This window comes from Chiloscyllium punctatum, chromosome 25, assembly GCF_047496795.1.
Source record: "Chiloscyllium punctatum isolate Juve2018m chromosome 25, sChiPun1.3, whole genome shotgun sequence".
NCBI classification, from domain to species: Eukaryota; Metazoa; Chordata; class Chondrichthyes; order Orectolobiformes; family Hemiscylliidae; genus Chiloscyllium; species Chiloscyllium punctatum.
In genome coordinates, this window is record NC_092763.1 from 41,821,534 (window position 1) to 41,843,291 (window position 21,758).

General features: G+C 39.8%; 1 protein-coding gene across 2 annotated transcripts; it reads right to left on the reverse strand.

The window, feature by feature from the left end:
• Nucleotides 1-334: 334 nt before the first annotated feature.
• On the reverse strand, nt 335-21,712 carry rbm41 (RNA binding motif protein 41). 2 transcript variants are annotated; one of them, XM_072595134.1, is made up of 7 exons: nt 21,630-21,712; nt 17,571-17,690; nt 15,495-15,687; nt 6,682-6,886; nt 4,280-4,698; nt 2,351-2,498; nt 335-1,887 (listed from the first exon to the last, which is right to left on the reverse strand). In XM_072595134.1, exons 1-7 carry the CDS (start codon nt 21,635-21,637, stop codon nt 1,787-1,789), a joined length of 1,194 nt encoding a protein of 397 aa, XP_072451235.1. In that variant the 5' UTR covers nt 21,638-21,712; the 3' UTR covers nt 335-1,786. The 2 variants fall into 2 exon arrangements, with proteins under 2 accessions (XP_072451235.1, XP_072451236.1); XM_072595135.1 differs by lacking the exon at nt 2,351-2,498.
• Nucleotides 21,713-21,758: the final 46 nt, after the last annotated feature.

A 21,758-nucleotide genomic window follows, 5' to 3' on the forward strand; every position in this document is an offset into this window, starting at 1 on the left:
TCTCCTCCTAAATGTTCAAAAGGTCTGGTTTTATACTCCAAAACATCAGATCATTTCATTAGTGTTTTGATGACATCATCAAACCAATCAAATTCAATTGGATTTTGGTTCTTGGGCCATAATTTAAACGGATTGGCCAAATTCAAAATTTGTTACCATGGTAACCCAGCTGCATGAATGGTTTCACAGTCAAATGTTACATTTTAAATTCTTTCAGCACACTGTGCCAGCTTCTAGTCTCTCAAAAAAGGTAGAACACACCTACACCCTCATAACAAGACAGTCAAAATGTTTAATCATGAAAGACAACAGGTGAAATAACCACAGCAAACAATTTCTTTGAAACTTGGAAAAACATTTTAATCCCAAATAACACTGACATGAGTTTTCCTTATCTACAATGTCTACTTAGTTTTAAAGATAAATTCTAGTTAGTCTGTGGGCAACACAAAACTCCAAGGAAGTAAGAATTTTAAAATTGGTTTATTTTTAAACATTTTATTTTCACATCCCTTAGGTATTTAAAATCAAAATCCATGAATCATGTGGGAAATCAGCTAATCTCTTTGGATCACTGGCTAGACTGACAAAAGAGAAAGCACATAATTGACAGAGCCATTTTCAAGCAGTTCAATTTTTGTTCTCATGGCAGAATAGTGCCTTTCAAATAACTGTCTCAATGCCTGACAAACCTCAACCATTTAAAATCTCAAGCAATTCCAAATACTGTATTCTAATTCAGTAAGAAAGCTCACGTCATTTGGTTGCAATTCTACTTTCCTGATCTCATTTATGAACACAAACAATTCACAAGAATGCCATGTCAGATATGTACATTTGGGCACAAGTTAATTTAGAGAAGCTGAAAATATAAATTGTTATTTAATACTGCTAGTTTTGCACGAGCATGAGATTATAATGCAGGGTAAATAAACCACAATTTATTTGTAAACTAAGATGTGTTAAACTAGCTTTATATTCTTAAACTGCTCCCGTTTTATTCCCCTCCTTTCTTGAAGCAGTGGCTATTGAGTTTTGAGTATCAATAGCTACTTGCACCTTGGATTGAAGCCATTTGTAATTTATGAATCTAGAAAGTTAGTTACTAGATTGTTCAATAGTGGGGAGCCTTAACAGAAATGCTTCATTGCAGGAGACACTGAGTAATGGATAAGGAGCCTGAAACAAAATACAATTGGTTCTTGTATAACGGGATAGTTACATTCTCGTGCAATCTTACATAAGGAAATCGCACAATAGGCACCATTTAAACTAATGGGGGCAGAATAGCGATATAGCCAATACAGGTAAGGAAAGTTTGCATTCTGTAAAGAATGGTCTATATAAATAATTACTTAATGGTCTTCAAGCCAATTCACATTGGAGAAACAAGTGTTATAGCAAGATCAGCTAATTTGTTTCCTCATTGTTAGAAAAAGACAATGTAATCTGTTGCAGTACTCCAGATGTAACCTCCACACAGTACTAGGGAATAAACTTGTGTTTTTCCTCATTCAGTTTTACATTACTTGGTGCATTTAACACTGGAAAGCACGACAATGATTTTCTAAAGAAATAAGAGACTGTATGCATTATATACAGATGAGGGTTTTATCCATACACCAATATAATGAATTTTGGTTCAGAGTTGAAAATGTATCCACTGTAAGTGGCTGGACAGATTAAATTAAGACTTTCCAATATTTCACTGTGCCTGTCATCCCAGGGATTACCAGCCCCATTATGCTGAAACTCCTTTTCATCAGCCTCTTTCTGCAAATACAAGTCAGTGGTCCAATCGGTTCTGTCCGTACTCTATGATTATTGGCTTGCCCAACAGAGTGTAGCCATTCACTGTGTTCAATGCTTCTGTTGACATCTCCACACCTAAAAACAATATAATAAGCAAGAAAAAAAAAGTCAACAAAACTCTTCAGGATATTTTAACATTTTAAGTACTACACAGAATCAAAAAAATTCACTTTACTCAAGTTTTTAAATTTTACAATTCTTTGAATAAAAAAGTGAGTCTTTACATGTTCAGTTTGTTCTGCATGCAAATTCTGCCTCCTAAAAGCATAGTGCATATTTAATATGTAGAGCTGTTTTCTAATATTGACAACATAATTTTCAGGAAGCTAAACACTCAGAAGCAGATGCTAACATTGTTCAAGTGAGATGTAAGTTAACTAAGTTTGAAACTGATTTATAACAGGTGACCAATCTAATATCACCCTGTTTTTCACCCTGATTGAGTTACAAAGTTCCAACTAATCTAGTGTCATCCCCCATTGATACTGCTAAAACATTTTTTTCTAAAACATCTGTGTCAGCATACAGTAATACACACTTGGGAAGGTGATGAATGCTTGTCCCTTCATTCGGCCTGTCAATAACCGGAAAATCAGCTGAGGACCATCCTTTTGTTGGAAAGAAACAAATAAGGAAAATAGATCCTCCAGTGTAGCTTTTGGATTAAGGTTCTTCAAGTACAAGACCTAAGAGAAGGAGGGCAGGGAGAAAGAGGGTGGGGAGGAGGGGGATGGAAAGTGAAACAAATGGGTAACTGCAAACTTAAAGCCTGCAACAATGCAGTGTCAAATCTACAAGTGATCAGACTTTATTGCCACTCCAACAACTTCCTCTATTTGAACTGGAGATTGATTTTAAACATGTACTACTAGGAAAGGCTACAGTTTGGGCTATTTAACTAACTGGACAAAGCATTCATGGCCAATGAAGGCAACAGAAGGGAAGATCCCAATTCTGGAAGATATTGAATGATCTTGTTGGAAGTTAAATTTGTGGATCTTCACTCGTTAAATTATCACTAAGTTTAATTCTATTTCATTTAAGAATCTCAAGAGCCTAATATATAATAATTTGGATTTCCTTCAATCAGCCCTGTCTTTTCAGATATTAGATATTTACACTTACTCCCCAGTCAAGGGATTTCAAGGCTAAGGCTAAAAATGTTCTGGTCAATATGCATTTTGAAATGTTGTGTTCAGTCAGTGGCTAAGGCATAATAAATATGGGCAAGCCATAAAAGCAGTACACAAAGACCGCAAGGCTGATCCCCAGAATCACAAGACAATGGCATAAGGACACTAAGTGCAATAAAAAGTAATCCCTTAAAGTCTTGGAATCATTCAAGAATCAGATTATGTCTTACAGAAGGAACCGATGGAATACATGGAAGTAGTTACAGAAAGTCAAATGATCCCTTTCATCTACTTTGCAATTTGTCATCTCAATTTAAGTCCAAAAGGAGCCTAATGACAAGCTAAAGCACAATGCATTTCTGATCATGTGAATCATTCAGCTACTAGATGGATACGAGTACTTACCTATAAGAACAGAGGACGTGTGATCTTATCTGAAACGCTGCAGGTCTTTTAATATCACCACATTTGATTAAAGATGCTTTTATTCAGACCTACAACCTATAAAATGTACTTTAAGTGGTATATTTGTTCTGCTCCTTGTCTAAAATGTACCTTAATAGCTTGATTAAATAGGTTGGAAATTCTTCTCCCATGCCCCGCCTCAGCCATGGAAGTGAATAATCAAGAGAAAAAGTTGATGTGACTGATGAAATATTTTGGACACACTGCACTTTGAGTGTGTGGGACACAAATGCACATGTTTTAAATGGACTGAGAGGTGAACCGCTTCGCTGTTCGGCTATATAAAAAAGTGTAAAAGATAAATTTAATAATTGGCTCTCGAAGCTGGTTTGTATGATGGGGAAGATGGGGAGTATTCCAAGTATGATAACTGACAGTCCTAACCTTTTCAAACTAACAACAAAATGCAAGACTATAATATACTTGAAGTTTGAATGCCATTTAGGTAAAGAGAATGGTTGATAGAAAAAGTAGAAAGTATCACAATCATACAATGGTAAATGTTTTAGCAATCAGAATTAAAAAGAATCTTGTTATTTGAAAGAACATTTATCCTGTATCTTCCCAAGCCATGCTTGACATGGAAAATCTTAAAACTTAGATTAGGTCCCTGATGCAAAAAGATTATTGCAAGCAACAACATCCCTTCATGAAAATATTTAAGAAGGATAAATACAGCCACAGATTATTTCAGTTGAATCACTAGATATTGGAATTGGTTATGATAGGTTTTGAACAATATTACAGAACATCAACGTAACCTGCCTTACATTTCACTTCCATCACAGAAATTTAGTGAGAAGTGGGCATTTTTATTCCAAAGCTATTATGCTCATAATACTTTTCCAACAGTAAACATTTTACCATACCCTGCTTGGTTGTCCAGGATTATAATTTGAAAATCTTGGAATCATTCTGATTTCCTCCACAGAAAGTTTGTTCTTCCAGATCTGTTCTTTGGGGACAGCTTCCACTTGCTGAGTGATTTTCTGAGGACCATGAGTACCAGCGCTGGGTAGGGTTCTGATAGGAACATTCATTGAAAGCCCTTTGGTACTCTGATTTTCATAACGATCAGGAGCACTGAACTGACTCTGTGGTTGAATACATAGACCAGTCATTTCTTTAAAGGTACCTTCGTTACTTGTTGCTGTAGCAAGCATCTCCATAGATGACTCTGGTCTGGTTTTCGGAGTGTCTCTCATTCCGACTGGATCATTTTTAAACTTTAGTAACATCATTTCTAATTGATTTATAGGGTCATTCTGGTCTTTTACGGACTTTTCATCTGAAGTGCAAAAAAGCAAATTATGTTCAATAAGTAGTAATGACAACAAAAGTAAAATAAAATGATTTCAAAGAGAACACTTTCATGAGAGCATTTCCTCACTCCAAAACCCCAATTCCCCACCCCAGGCAAGACTATCCTGTGACCAAGATGACAGGCAACAGATGTACTAGCCCAAGGAGGATACTCCAACCCTCAATGCAGCTGAAGTCAAAAAGGATCTCAGAATTCAACTACTCTGGGCTTGCAAACAGAATTAGAATGCAATAATACACCATTAAAAACACAGCAATTTTAGATTTGTTTTGTACCACAGCCCATTACTGCACTGTCGATTGACTACATTTCTAATTACTCTGCTACATCCAGATGAAATTGACAGCTGTGAAAGATTAGAAAGACAGTGGAAGTATATTTAATTTGTGCATATATACTAGCATACATGATTCAAATACTTATTCAGTTTAAAAATAGCCAAAATTGAGGATTGAATGAATTTAGAATAATAATAAATGCAAAGCAGAGTAAAATGAGATGTTCCAAAGTGTGATAAATGTTAGAAACAATCCAAAATATAAAGAGGTCAAAATCCATCTGGATGCTAGCTAGAGTTGGACCACAATAAGAAGTTTTATTTAAATAGTTGAGAATCAACCACATCAGAGCCCATTGAACGGGTAGGGAATCTAGTAGTATTCAGAGGTAAAGCATTACAATATTAAGCCAGACATTAGTGGCAAGCAGAGAAACATTTGAGGTTAGGAAATAGAAGAAAACACTAGCTGCCTTATTTAGAAACAGCCAACTCAGAAGTTCCTACTATACCATGACAGAAGCTTTCTATGCCGAACTATTATGTCCTTCACACCACGCATCATTCCCTAATCAGGAGTTCAGCCAGTAACCTGTTCCAAGGTCTCCTCAAAGCCATTTTAAAACCAATGTTTGAAAATCACACCGATGACAAACTCAAATTTGTTTTCTCTCCTGCTGAGGAACGGCCTCACCTCTGTTCACATCTTCTACAGGATGTCTTAACTTCATAGCCTTCCAATCTCAGTTATTAAAAACAAGCAATCAAATGCTTGAAGCAACAATGTACTACGCTATAAGTAGTGGGGCATAAATCTATACCTTCAAATTTCCAAGATGGTGGATATCAAATCTCAATGCTGCTGTCATAAAAGGTGTAACCAGGGAAGTGAAAAAAAACAGAAATCAGTCTGCCCACCTCCAGTGACAAGTTATGGAGTGACTTTGGCAGAGCACTTGAAGCAGGTCTCCAGGCCGTGCTTGTAGCTGGGGCAGTAGCGTGATGTTGAGGAAATTTCAGGGAACAAAAACTGGAGAAAACAAGAAAATTTACAAACAAAAAGTACAATTAACCAACAGCATTCAGACAATGACTGGCACAAGGTCATACAGTACCATGTTCTCTGTTCTCTACTCTGGAATTTGTCAGTTACTTGTCACCAATATTCTGCAAGGGTACAGAACAATAAGTATTACAAAGTCGAATTACAACAACGTATGAATTAATAGAACATATCTTTGTTAGTATTTTATTTTCATAAAGCACAAACTAGGAATCATTCACTTGACCAGAAAAGTGGCTAAAGTCAAAGAATGAGAACAAACGACAGTTTTCTGTCCTCCAAACTGAAGCAAAGACTTTGATGTCTTTAACTAAAGATGACAATGCCAGATCATAAAGTTTCTATTACTCCAATATGCTGTCCCACAGTGTAGTAAGACTAGAATTACATAAACGAACTCCAACATGGCAAATTCCACATCACACCCATATCAATTGGAAGTTGGCTATTTCTTTTCAATGAAAAATTATGGCAACTTATACCAGGCTATTCTCCCTGAACAGAAGCTTGGGAACAGGTTGCTTCCTTTCACTTTTGCCTAGGGAATGATTAAGTGAAAATAGAGGAAGAAAAAAAAAAGTAAACACTTAACAACAAAAATCTACACCTTGGTAATATAGAGCTTTCAAAAAGGTGTAGCGGTCAGTTCCCTGGAACATTGCATTTTCAATCTCCATCTCCCTCCTGTTCAGCTGCTTGCTTCCTGAAAATCTCTGTGGCAATGACATAAGCCGTTGTCGCTCTTCAATTTTCTCTTCAATGGCTCGAAGTCTTTGTTGTACTGCTGCTGGATCTGCTCCAAGCCCTGAGAACTTTAAACACAAACAGAATTGACTTTCAGAATATGGGATTCTGTCACTAATTCTCTACTAAATGCCAGATTTCAGCTTTAATGAAACAAGGGGACGTGTAAAAGAAATTAAGATACAAGTAAGGACAAAACAGAATGGAGTTTTATGTACACACTTTCTAGTAATTCATTTGATATCTGACATCATTCAAGAGTAATGCACTGAAATTTAGGAGAAAGGAGAAACCAATCAAATAACTAAAAACTGGTTAACCTAGTGCTTTTAGAGATGGTTGTCATGCAAACTGTATTTAACTTAACTGTGACAGCACCACTATGATTACAAAGAACTTCCAACCCCGCTTGTCCCTAATGATTCAAAACTGAAGAATTTTTCATCTTCCTAGTCAAAACATACTTCATTCTGATATTGCTTCCAACTTTCTGAAATTATTCAGTAATTTATTAAGTTTTATACGCTGCTCTTTATTTCACCAAGAAATGTCATATTAATTGTGCCCCACTATTATAAGCACAACTTTAAGGGACAGAGTGACATATACCCTAAAACAAAAATCATATTCAAGTAGTATTGAAATGCAGTTAACTAGGGGAATCCAAAACTTGGAGAGAGGGCCAAGATTTAAAAGGAACTGGAGGGGCAACTTTTTCCACAGAGGGCAGCACATATATGGAACAAGTTGCAAAAGAAGTGGTAAATGCAGGTATTTGGACAGGTACGTGGTAAGAAAGGCTTAGAGGGATATGGACCAAATGGGGCTAGTTCAGCTTAGAAAACCTGGTTGGAATGGATGAGTTGGAGGAGGATCAGTTTCTGTGCTGTTTGACTTGAATTTGTAGATCCTTCATATTTGAGTGTGATGCCCTGTGTCCACCTTTTTTAAATTGACATCATAACTGGTCATAAATTATTTATCTTGCATAGTGTAATGGAAAATTATCCATTTACTGTGAAATTTAAAGACAATGCTTGTTTAAATCAATGCTGTGCTGAGTTCTGTAAACGATGCTTTGCAGTTAGCTTATCTCTGTTTGAATGCTTCCAAATGTCTAGGACCGGGGATGAGAGGATAATAACTTAAGTTTCCCCAGTCTCTGCCCTCGAGAGTGTGATAAGGAACGCTATAAGACAGGCGTCTTTGTAAATGTTTAGGTACTCATTGCATTGAGGCATCTGACTTAGTATAATGAGTCAATCTTGAAAGATTTTTAATGAAGACCCTTGCTTTGCTCTTGCTAATTATTGAGTCAAGTCGATTTAATTTCCATGACAGTAAACATGGGGGCTCGGTCCGGGACCCCGCGACTGGGTGAGATTCTGAAGATTCCCAGGAGGCGCAGGCGCCAGCGCCTTGAAGGTCTTTCACTTCATCTCAAGCACTGAATTGTCCCTTTTGCGAGAGAGGACTGGGAATCTATGGATCACCCTAGCGCCAGGGTTTCAAATCAAATAAGGTCAGGGTAAGAGTCGTGGGTTAAGTAATCCTGCATAGAGACTCATTCTAAGAGAATAAATACAGCAGGAAACGGGTTCAGTGAACTCTTGCGTGGCATTAGAGTAAAACCCCAAGGGAAGGGGCTTGCTGTTTCAAGAGTGTTTAGGAGACAACTAGGTTAAGGGTGGTTTTAGACTTGGAACCACCACTGGCTGAGTTGGACTCACCCAAGACATACTGGGTACGTGATTTCTTGGTTTACGAAAACCAAGGCATTGAGGCGGTTGCACCCAATGAGAGATGGGACCTCCGGAGGTAAAAGCAAGTCAAAAGGGAAAAGATAATGGTAGCGAGAGAGCACTGAACACTTTTCCAGTTACACTAAAAATGGGCTCCAGCAAGAGCAAACAAAGGGAGAGTCCACACACTACTTGGAATAGCCAACCAAAAATATAATATACATGCTAAATAATTACAGCCCAGAGTCTGTGAAGCAGTTAGAATTGTGGATTAAGGAATGTGGTTTTCCGGAGGGAGGAAGTTTTAGTAAAAGGCAGCTGGAAATTGAGGTTGAGGTTGGAGGAGAGAGAGGAAGAGAAAAAGGAAGGAAAAAAATAGAACCTGTGAATTGGAGTGCTTATAACATGTGGAAGGCTGAGGCTGATATCAGAGAAAGAAAATCTCAAGTAAAAGATAGATCAAATACACATGCAAACACCAGCACACATGCAGAAAACAACCTAACAAAGCTGTTCAGTGTCTTAAGTCTGTTTCAGATTCTGACCTTGATGACTGCCCTCAGAGACCTGCAGCCCCCCCCTACAAGATCCGCCTGGCAAAAGTCCACGACAGCAGCCAGTTCCTCAGGGCCTGCTGGATCACCAATAGCACTTCGTACCCACAACAGATCAAAGCAAGGCGGCCAAGAGAAGTATAAACTGGCCAGCCGTAATGTCCGTGCTAGAGTAGCCAACCCGCAAGCAGAAGAGAACGGAAACATTAATGCTTTTGTTGCAGCACTGGCAACTGCCTGTAGGGAGGATTCCCAGTGCGAATGGACATGACCAAAATAGCAATGTGTAGACAACAAAATGATGAGACCGGTGTCCCAGTACCTTACGTGCCTCACTGAAGTCCATAACGCCGTATGAGGCACACTTGAGGAACAGCTTCATCAATGGAATGAAGGATGAAATGGCAAAAAAGGTAAAAGATACATGTATTATCTGGGACACAGAAAAGCTGAATTTGATAGAACAACATGCGATCCATGCTGAAAACTTATTTACCCAAGAGAAGTATAAGCAGAAACTAAAGATGGAACAGCAAGCACAAAGCTCAGCTTACTATGATGCAAATGGTCACCCAGCAGTTGGAGGGAGGTGCAGGTTGCGGAAGAGGAAGAGGTCATGGAACCGGTCGCAGAAGAGGCGCGGGCAGAGGAAGATCCGGCAAGTGGCTGGAATGATAATCCCCTGTGAAAATTCACCGGTGAGAACCCCCATATTTCCGGTTAAAAAGGCAAACATTCCCGGTGAACCGGAGGAATGGAGATTTGTCCAAAGACCCGCAGGCAGTCAATAGCGCTGTTGTCCTGTGTGTCCCAAATGTTCCTAACTCCTATACTATATCCGAACAAGGGAAAGCTATTGGTCAAGACAGAGTTCAAGCAATCCAGTAAATTCCAAAGCCTCACATGAATAAACAATTATTATCCTTTTTGGGCATATGCTCCTACTGTAGAATGTTTATCCCACATTACACAACCCTTGAGGTGCCCCTAAGTGGCATAGCCCATGGCAAAGGTTTACAGAACCAGAGTCCGTTGCAGTGGACCCCAGAGGCAGAGAGTGCCTTTGTTGAATTAAAAAAGGCACTCCAAATTACACCTATGCTGGGGATTCCGAATGCAAACAAGCCTTTTGTACAAACGGTAGATGAGAAGCGTGGCTGCATGACATCTGTGCTGTTGCAGGATCATGGGGAAAGATGGAGGCCAGTATCTTTCAGCTAAACTAGACCCTGTAGCGACAGGATTGCCTAAATGCCTGAACGCAGTGGCCGCAGCTGAAAAAGCTGTTGTAGCGTCCAGGGATATAGTTGGCTATGGTGAATTAACCCTACTGGTCCCACATGCAGTATCCTTACTGCTGTCCAAGCAAAGGACTGCACACATGTCAGCAGCATGTTGGCTCAGATATAATACTGTGTTAACTGGAGATGCCTAACATTACAATAAAGCGATGTAACGTCCTTAACCCTGCCAGCCTTCTCCCCACAGAAGGAGACGGAGACCCACATGATTGTGTCACTGTAACTAATGAAATTTGTAGCCCCAGACCAGATTTGCAAGATTCACCATTTCAGAATCCAGGTATGGAGTTTTTTGTGGACGGTCAGCATTCAGGAGCAAGGAGACAGGCCAGAGTTGTGTTGGGTATGCTGTAGTGACTACCTATGAGATAATCAAAGCGGGATCACTCCCTTCTCATCTATCAGCGCAAGCAACAGAGCTGATTGCCTTGACTGAGACCTGTAAATTGGCTGAGGGAAAGACAGTGAATATTTACACCGAAAGCAGATATGTATTCTGGGTTGTACAAGATTTTGGAAACACAAGGGCTTCTTGACCCCCACTGGAAAACCCACCACACGCCGTGGCCTGATTTCTGACCACCTGGAAGCGGTCCTGTTGCATAAGTCAATCGCTTTGTGTAAGTGTGAAGCCCACACAAAAAAAAAGGATTTTATTTCTCAAGGCAATGCAAGGGCAGACTCAGCAGCAAAAACAGCAGCCAATAAGTGAGCAGATTGACATGTGTATGACAAATTTGTACCCTAACAGCAGACATACGTAAGTTACAGTCACAGGCCACAGTGGAAGAAAAAGAGTGAGTGGACGAACTCAGGATGCAGTGTGTGAGGGGAGGAGTATGGTGTGGTCCCAATGGTAAACCCGGTCTACCGCGATCATTATTTCCATTCTGTGCCAAACTGACACATGGTAAGGACCACGTGTCAAAAAAAAAGGGGGGGGGGGGGGGAGGGAATGTACGACAGTATTTCAGCACACTGGTACACTAAGGGATTTACTCATTACTCCCAGAAATATTGTGAGCGTTGCGTTATCTGTGCCACTAATAATGTGGGATGGGGAATACAGATGAGTCAGGCAGCACACCCCCAACCCCAAAAACCTTTTGAACATTTACAAATGGATTTTATTGAACTAACGCCCAGTGAAGGGAAAAAGGTATTGTCTGGTAAGAGTTGATATGTTTTGCAAATGGGTGGAAGCGTTTCCCACATCCAAACAGGATGCCAGTGCAGTAGCCAAGGCTTTGCTAACTGAGATAATTCCGAGATGGGAGCATCCCTGAAAGGCTTAGTAGTGACAATGGGACACCATTTGTCAATAATGTCCTACAGTAGGTCAGTGATTACTTGGGAATAAACATGAGACAACACTGTGCCTATCACCCAGCGAGTGGTGGGGCAGTGGAAAGAGAAAATGCTACCCCAAAAAATAAATTGACAAAATTTTGAGGGGAACTAGGGGTGACGTGAACAAAGGCACTTCCAATTGTGCTAATGTATATGAGATCTAGGAGGAGAGGAAGAGCTAATCTTAGCCCGTTTGAGATGTTGTTTGGTAGGCTGCCCAATACTGGAATTGGCCCAAGACCCAAGGTAAGACAGATAACAAGCCACTGTGATGATGAGATATTTTTTTCCTGTATAAAACTCTCTACACTTTTATCTCAAATACAGAATCAAGTGAAAGCAGCACTACCCCAACCAGCAGGAGGGAAGCTGCACAATCCAGAACCAGGAGACTGGATAGTGGTGAAAGACTTCAGGAGGCAAAACTAGAAGGCAAAGAGGTGGCTTGGACCATTTCAAGTGCTTCTTACAACACAGACAGCAGTTAAGATCTCAGAAAGAGCCACGTGCATACACACCAACCATTGGAAGCATGTAGCTGGGCCTGAGGAGATATCGGATAGCACCGGAGCCAATTAAGTGCAAGTAGTGATTAGAAGCTTCATACGAATATGGGGCTGCCCCAGCTCACTTTTAGCAAGCACCCTGGTAGGACTATTCGTAAGGGCAGGGGCACTGCGTAGACCCCACCCTACCACGGCTTTGACGAGTGTGACATGTGAACATGGGTTGTGTACAGGACACACCAGAGCAAGTGACGTACCACCACAAAGCTGTGTTTTGGGTAGGTGGTATCTGAGGAAAGGCCTGGTGTTTCCTAACCATTTTCTGATGTATAGCTATTCTGGCTCTGTATTTTTGTTGTTGTTGCTGTAGTTGTCCTTGTTATCATAAAGGACAAAAAGGGGAAAAAATGTAGTGGAGAATTATCCATTTACTATGAAATTTAAAGACAATGCTTGTTTAAATCAATGCTGTGCTGAGCTTTGTAAACAATACTTTGTAGGTTTGCAGTTAGCTTATCTCTGTTTGAATTCTGTAAGCATTCAACTCTACCTTGTGATAGTCGAACTCAGCGAAAGCTGAATAACAATGTCTAGGACCGGGGATGAGAGGATAACAACTTTAGCTTCCCCAGTCTCCGCCCTTGAGTGTGAGATAAGGAACGCTATAAGACAGGCGTCTCTGTAAATGTTTAGGTACTCATTGCATTGAGGCACCTGACTTAATGTAATGAGTCAATCTTGTAAGATTTTTAATGAAGACCCTTGCTTTGCTCTTGCTAATTATTGAGTCAAGTCGATTTAATTTCTATGACACAGTCATGTTTAAGTCTATGCCTATTCCAGTATTTGCTTAATCTTTTCTCATTCACTCACAGGATGAGGGCACCACTGGCTAGGTCAGCATTTATTGCCCGTCTTTAATCTAGATCATATGTAGGTCAGACCAGTTTGCTCAAAAATAATAGTGAGCCAGATGGATTTTTCCCAACAGTCGACAATGGATTCATGGTCATCATTCGACTCTTAATTTTAGATTTTATATGAATTTAAATTTCCTATCTACTGTGACAGGATTCAAACCTAGGTCCCAGTGATAATACCACTAGGCTGTTGTCTCCCCATTTTCCAATTGCATTTAGAGCAATGCCAGGCCCAGACTTAAATCAACTACATGTCAGATTCCAACTTCTCCCCTCCAATAAATCTACAAATTGCAAATCCAGTGCTCAACTGGTTATCTCCTTTCCATATGTACTTTGCTCTCAACTATGAACTGGGGTTCAAAGGTTGGTACTTGGACAACTTCTTATCTTGCCCTTCACTAATTACCTAAACTTAGATATATTGGGTACAATTTCAAGATATGCAAATAAATAAACAAACTTAGTTTTGTGAAAGAACTGTGATAAGGATAACAAGAAACTTCGAACAGTCATTGGTGGAATGGATAAACATGTGGCAGATAAAATCTAAATGTGGAATATTTCATATTAGCATGAAAAACAAAGGCTGTGTGTTTTCTAAAATAAAGGATACTTTTGCACTTCTTTAGAACTGTATCTGAAGGTGCATGTGCACAAATCACTGAGTTGCAGGACAGATTGAGAAATTGTTAATAAGTCACATAAAATCCTGGACTTTATAAACAGACACAGAATACATTGCTTCACCTGTATTTTTCAGTGGGAGTTGTCAGAGTCTCAAGTGCAAGATGAACTGCAGTAACTCACCAAGGTTCCTTCAACAGCACCTGCAAACTCTACTTACTGGGAGGACAAGGACATCATATGTATGAAAAATCACCACCTGCCAATTCCCCTTTCGTCATGTACCATCCTAATTTGGAATTCTCTCACCGTCTCTTCGGTATTTCTGGGTCAAAATGCTCGAGCACGCCAACAGCGTTGTGGGTGCGTACCTTCAAGTGGACTGCAGTGATTCAAAAAGGTAGCTCACTTCAAGGGCAATTAAGGATGAACAACTAAATGCCGGTCACTGCTCACATCTCATGATACGAGATAAAATGTGGTAACCTTTACAAAACACCAGTCCAGCCACAATTGGAGGATGAATTTTGGGCACCAAACATTTGGAAGGATATGTCAGCATTAGCAAGGGTGCAGAAAAGATTTGAGCATGAGCACCAATAGAAGGAGCTGGAAAAAGTCTGCAATCCCATTATCAAAAAACTTTACTTGAGGGTTGGTGGACCATCAAAAGGCTTTCCTAGTGCTGGTGGTACTCTTTATGTTGCAAGTACGACATCTAGTCCAGCAATGGAAGAGATTGATCAAATACACAACATGTCTATTGGTCACTAGTCCTTGATTGAGATCAGCTAATAAGTGAACTTGAACTATCTTGTGAACTCGGAATTAGAGTGGTGCTGGAAAAGCACAGCAGGTCAGACGGCATCCGAGGAGCAAGGACATTGGTGTTTCGGACAAAAGCCCTACATAAGGAATGGGCTTTTGTCCGAAATGTCGATTTCACTGCTCCTCAGATGCTGCCTGACATGCTGTGCTTTTCCAGCACCACTCTAATCTCCAGAATCTGCAGTGCTGACTTTCGCCTATCTTGTGAACTGTTCTAACACAAAGAACTGACTTTTTGTTAAATACCAAACTTTGAATGAAATTGAACATCAACCTAATACTTGTCAGTCTTAATAAAACTGATAACCAGAACAAAGTTTAAAAAGAATGATTCCACAGATTAGGGATTTAATTACAAGACTGGAGAATCCCAGATCTGTTCTCTCACTTTTTTTTAAGGGAATGGTGGATGAGACTGAATGAATTGCTCGCAGAGGACGAGCACAGACAAAATAGTCTCCTGTGTTGTAACCATTCTAAAAGTTAAAAAAAATCTTGGACTGTCTCAAGACCCACACTAGAATAGAACAAGTGACATTTCAAAAGCTTGCTCATTCTTTCCAGATTTGAAGTACTGAAGTAATAATGAATAATTCTCAAATTCTTTCTTTGCTTCAGAGATGCATTCATGTAATCTAAATTTAAATAAGAAAAATCTGTACAACAATACAAGTACAAATGTTTCACACAGTGATAATGAATTCCTCAGATTGTTGGTACAAAATCAGAATGAACTCTTTTAAATAGTCTAATACCTCACGTGAACATGATACCTTAGTGGATGCAAACCTTGCACATTGTTACTTATCCTGATGGAAGTTTACAAATGCTTTCCAATTATACCACACCTTAACTAGAGATTCCCTGTCTTGCCAGAGTTGGATTTCCCGGTCAGTTAGTCCAAGTTCTCTCAGGGCAGCAACCTCCCCTTCTCCATCTTGCAGAGTCTGAAACTGCGACAGACTCAGCACTCCTGCTGCCTGCTCCCCAAATGGCTTGTATAAAGAACTTGGGGCAAAGCATTTTTTCTTAGCAATGCATCTATCAAAACAAAAAAAAAACCTTAAAATTAGGAAAAGCAGCAAGAGGTCAACAAATGGTAAAACAACAAAGAACTAATTAATGATTACAATCATAAATCAAAAATTTATTTTAAAAATACATTTTTACTTATCGAAGGCTCAGCTTTCTCGTGACAGCAATGTTGGTACTTGTGAAATAACCCTCATGAAGATTGACAAAAGTTCATTCTTGTTCCTGAGCTAAAGGTTGATTCAACTAAATCAAAACCAATGTCAATAAAATTGAAAGCTGTTGTTGAAAGGTTCTGATCACGAAACCTTTATTGGTGGTGGGTGTTCCATTGACTCCATGGAAGGATCATAGGATTTCAGGTTAAGATTTTTATTGTAACAAACAAGCTAACAGCAAAATTGCAGCTGAATACCATTAGAACAAACTTTAAAGTTTTACTGTTCACCTTTCAAAATGACTAAAAGCCCCGTCACTGTTATACTTTGTTCCTTAAGTGGCACAGTTGAAACATTTTCTTAGCTCACAACGGCATGCTTGTTTTCTAGCTAAGCTCCAATTCCCAAACCAACTTTCATCACGAGTCTTACCCTGGACATTCCTCCTTCTAACTAAAGCTAGGTACTGCTTATATTACATTAGAACTTTCTGGTCTCATTTAAATCCTTTCAAATCTGATCTTTTCAATCCAAGCGTTTTGCATGTTAGACAATAGAAATTGTCTGCAACAAACCCTCTGCTCTTTCCTAGATTTTTGTAGAATGATTGCATCGGAGGGATTCAGGACCATCTTAGGAAAACCTGCATCTGATCCTACAACAGCTTCGAATGGTTCTTGTCTTCCTACAGCCCATCTCCATGGCAACATGAATCATATGGGCATCTTGTTCAAGTGAAAACACTTATTCAGCTGTTTGCTGCAAAATGACTGGTTTGATTAGCTATTGTTTAGATCACTGAACTCATTTCAACTTGAAATTACTACACCAGTTTATAAAACTTAGCATTCTGAAAACCGCCTTGTGAAACTAGGAGCCAACAAAATACCCACAGCCAGTACAGATGACCTTACCACATCTTACACCTTCTTCCCAATAATAACCTAAGCCTCCCCTTAAATCTTTGGCATACAAGGTGACCCATGTTTCTTGTCAGGCAGGATTCATAAATCATACAATCCCTTTATTCTTCCATTTTACCCTAAAGCAAAGATACACTGACAAAACAAACTTTCCATTTGTAACCTAGTTTAAATAATCAAATATTTCACAATCTTAAAGAGTAACATTGTCAGCTGCTTTTGCCCTTGCTACACTACGTTTTTGTAGTGTCATCTAGAATAGAGGATTTTCCTGTCGGCTTAATTTGGTAATCGACTAACCCTCCAGATAAAAAAAAATTGATTTGTTTGACAGCACAAGTTGAGAAAGCTGCCATAATGCTCTTTTTCTAAATGCATAATTACCATGTTAATGAAGATTCCACCATTTAAACCTTTGAAAAAGACTTCAACAACAAATTTAAAATTGTCTGACTGGGTCTTTATTTGAAATCTCATTTTAAATTGCGATATACTTATGCAACCTGGAAGAAACTGGTATAAATAAGACTTTAAAAACCTGTGGAAATAATAAAAAAAAATTCAGAACTAGGAGTACTAAGTAAAAACAGAAAATGCTAGAAATGCACAGAACATAAATCAGCATAAAGGGATTCCAAAAGAAACATTCTATGTTCTCTCCAAAAGCTGATAGACCTGAGTTTTCCAGCTTTCTCTATTTTATGTTATAATTTTGAAAGTACTACAATGCATTAAGATGTACACAAACATTAATTTCTTACTTGGTTCTATTCATTCGAAAACAACACTGAGGAAATGTTAGTATACTCACTCTTCAAGTGTTACTGTTGTGTCTAACTGGTGCTTCAAGAGATTTTGCAACTGCCTTTCTCCTTCTGTTTCCAGCTCCTCTGGCTCAACATCCTCATCACCACAAATACGACTACTAACCCTAAATTTTAAAAGGAAAAAAAGAGAGATGTAACTGCTCACATTATATGAGGATTAAAATGCAAAAAAGGTCACAAATATTTTGCAATTTGACATTGCTATGCTCATTGGCTCACCGGCTCACCAAAATAGTGAGGTCCTTATTTCAGCTGTTATCAGGACCTCAATTAAAAGCCACATCTATACTTCTAACAATAAAAAAAGCGAATGACTTAATTTCCTTCATTTCTAGCAATATTTCCAGGTTACAATCTGCACGTATTTCACTAACAGTTAAGAGATGCTAAACATTCACACTTTAATCTGTAACACAGGCATTAATCAATCTGATTTTTCTGCTCAGCAGTTCTCACGTTGATATTTTGAATCAAGTGAATAAGATGAATTGTATTTTTGAGCTAATATCCAAAAGATCACATTCTGCCAGGAGTTCTGAATTAAGTTTTAATACTATTACTTGTCAGAGCTCTTTGCCAAAGATAAGTCTGACTAATGGCATCGCAACAGGGGCAGCAAGGTGACAGGTCCCAAATCCACAAGGAGAACAGAGATCGATCATTGTGCTATTGGTAGAAATCTAATCCAGACTTAGCCAACACTATCCCCTCCCTCCCTGCCTTTCCGAGAAATCCACATCTACATTGGAACCCTATGCTATGGATAATTAGATTAGATTAGATTACTTACAGCGTGGAAACAGGCCCTTCGGCCCAACAAGTCCACACCGCCCCGCCGAAGCGCAACCCACCCATACCCCTACATTTACCCCTTACCTAACTCTACAGGCAATTTAGCATGGCCAATTCACCTGACCTGCACATCTTTGGACTATGGGAGGATACCGGAGCACCCAGAGGAAACCCACACAGACACGGGGAGAATGTGTGGAGTTTGCACAGTCGCCTGAGGCGGGAATTGAACCCGGGTCTCTGGCGCTGTGAGGCAGCAGTGCTAACCACTGTGCCGCTCCATTTGTGGTACAGGCTCCAATTTCTTTCCATCACATGGCTGACTAAAACCTCTCTCGCTCTTGCCTTCAGCCATTAGCATATTATTTTCATAGGTATAGGTGCAGAATTAGGTCTTTTTGCCCATCGAGTCTGCTCTGCCATTCAATCATAGCTGATGTGCTCCTCACCCCCATTTTCCTACCTTCTCACCACATCACTTCAACCCATTACCAATTAAAAATCTAACTCTTAAACCTACTCTCTGTCCCAGCATCCACTGCATTTTGGGGTAGCAAATTCCACAGATTCACAATCCTTTGGGAGAAGGAGTGGGCGGCACGGTGGTACAGTGGTTAGCACTGCCTCACAGCGCCAGAGACTGAGGTTCAATTCCCAACTGTCTGTGTGGAGTTTGCATATTCTCCCAGTGTGCGTGTGGGTTTCCTCCGGGTATGCCGGTTTCCTCCCACAGTCCAAAAAATGTGCAGGTTAGGTGAATTGGCCATGCTAAATTGCCCGTAGTGTTCGTTGAAGGGGTACACGTAGGGGAATGGGTCTGGGTGGGTTGCTCTTCGGAGGGTCAGTGTGGACTTGTTGAGCTGAACGGCCTGCTTCCACACTATAAGTAATCTACAAAAAAAAAAGTAGTTTCTCCTCAATTCTGTTTTAAATATGCTACCCTTTGTCCTAATACTATGACCTCTCATCCTCAAATGCCCCGTAACAGGAAGCGTCCACTCCATGTCTATTTTATGCAAAGCTTTTATCACATTGAATACCTCACTTTGATCTCCCTTCATTCTTCTAAATTCCAGTAAGTATAGACCTAAACTGTTCAATCTCTCTTTGTACAACAAACCTCTCATAGGTAAAAAAAACGACTGCAGATGCTGAAAACCAGAGTCTAGATTAGACTGGTGCTGGAAAAGCATAGCGGTTCAGGCAGCATCCGAGGAGCAGTAAAATCGATGTTTCAGGCAAAAGCCCTTCATCAGGAATACAGGAGGTTTGGTGCCAGCGTATTGCTGCAAGCGTGAAGCGTAGGATCTTGAAGGAGAACTGTTGCTGGCGTTTTTGAATCTGTAGTCTGTACTGTTCAGTTCAGAACTCTGCTGGTTTAAAGGTGGTCCAGAGTCCGTGTGGGATGAGTTGGTTACGGAGGCAGGCACTGAGGAAGCAAATGTGGCTGTGGTAATGAGTTTGTTTCGGGACATGGTTGAAGAGCTTCAGGGCAGAGGAAATGACTTGGGAGTTGCGGTGGGAGAGGGACTCCGAGATTCTTGTAGAGAGAGGAGGAAAACTTCAAGGCAGGCATCCTTGCAAGAGGGTTCGCAGTAGGGTTAAAATCGACTAGGCAAAAATAATGACTGCAGATGCTGGAAACCAGAGTCTAGATTAGAGTGGTGCTGGAAAAGCACAGCAGTTTAGGCAGCATCAGAGGAACAGTAAAATCGACATTTCGGGCAAAAGCCCTTCATCGGGAAGAATCAGGAAGAACTAAAAATTGTTTCTCAACCTGGTGAAGGTACACAGGACTACTTTTATTACAATTTAGCTCTGGTCACAAATAAATCAATTATTTATCATTCGCTCCTTTCAAAGACAGCAATGCATGTTATTTCATTTTTAATCAAAAATGCAAGCTATTAGAAACAGAACATTTTGCTAAGTGAATTCCATCTTCAGCAAATAGCCACACAACACACTCTCAGCAGGAATCACTCTAGAGATCAGAAATGGATCTTTCTTTAAGTTTACTCACTGAATTTGGGCATTGCTGGCATTGACAGGTATTTATTGCCTGTCCTTATCCACCCTTGAAATTCAAATTCCACTGTCTGCTCTGGTGGGATTCAAATCAATGTCCCCACCACATTAGCCGAGTTTCTGGATTAATAATCTATTGCCTCCCCTCACTGAAGTTCATTTTAGCACTCCCATCACCAAGTAATATGCGTAGTTACTAGTCCCAGGTTTGACTCCGACTTGAGCTATTATAAACTTTACAGAACACAATATGGGGTTACTCACTAAATGAATAGGGACTACAGTAGTTACACTTTACCTTCACTTTTAAAACAAATACATTAATACTCTTTACACTTCAAACAGGAGTGCTCTGCCCAAAGACAGAAGGTTCATGATGTGTTGATGCTTCATTTTGCGGAATTTTCTTAGCGATTTTTCTCAGTAATGGTTTAACCATGGTCTTCCTTCAAGGAGCACGACCAAGGAAGGCAGAGCCCAAATTCACTTCAAAATAAAACTGTGGCTCAGAATAACATCAACTAACCAGCCCCCTTCTTTTCATTTCGTGAGGCTTAAAAATACAACCGCATTTAACTCACAATCGCATCTTCCTTTACACTTGACAAACATTAGCACAATAGATACCCACCCACATTCCCTGATCTTATTTTCCAGGTGCTGGAAACATGGGGGATTAACTATTTTAAGACGACTAATCTGGAAAATTTTTGGAACAGAATTATCGAGGTCGATTGAAAACAAAGCAGTTTTGATTATAAAACTGCACAACAGCGTTATAAAAACTTAACTCAGCGTGACCGTGAACCGACAAACCTTGAAGTTTAAATAAAATATAACAGAACGCAAATGGCGATACACGACATCAGAATCCGCCCGAGAAAAACAAAAGAAAGCAACGCCCTGGGGTAAGTTATTTCTCTACGTTCGATACATACATAGGTTAACATTAAACGAAAAGTTTCATTTTATATTTTGAAAAGCGTGAGATGTCACTGTTAATGATGGCGTTACTCTCTGTTTTCCATTATGGCTACTTTCAAGGCAGCCATCTCCCTCTGTTCCTCGACTGCTTCCAACAATTAAAGCGACCTTTATCAGGCGGGAACGGCATTAATAACCAAGTTTTGATCGTCCAAAAATTCCCTTCCCATCCCATCCCCAATAAGCCTGTAATGTATAAGGCCCAGTGATACTCTGATTACTTATTCTCCCTCAATTACCTGCGCATCTTCCCCAGAATCTTTCTCACCCACACAATGGCACACAGATCCACGCATGCGCCGGTTACCGCAAGCAACCCCCTCTCCCTCTCCCTCATGAGAATTGTAATCCCATTAGCCGCCCGAGTG

Coding starts and splice junctions, on each gene's coding strand:
- rbm41 (XM_072595134.1), bottom strand. Junction 4,699..6,681: donor GAAAGCTCTATATTACCAAG/GTGTAGATTTTT, acceptor TTTGCACTTCAG/ATGAAAAGTCCGTAAAAGAC. Junction 1,888..2,350: donor AGCATTCATCACCTTCCCAA/GTGTGTATTACT, acceptor TATTGTTTTTAG/GTGTGGAGATGTCAACAGAA.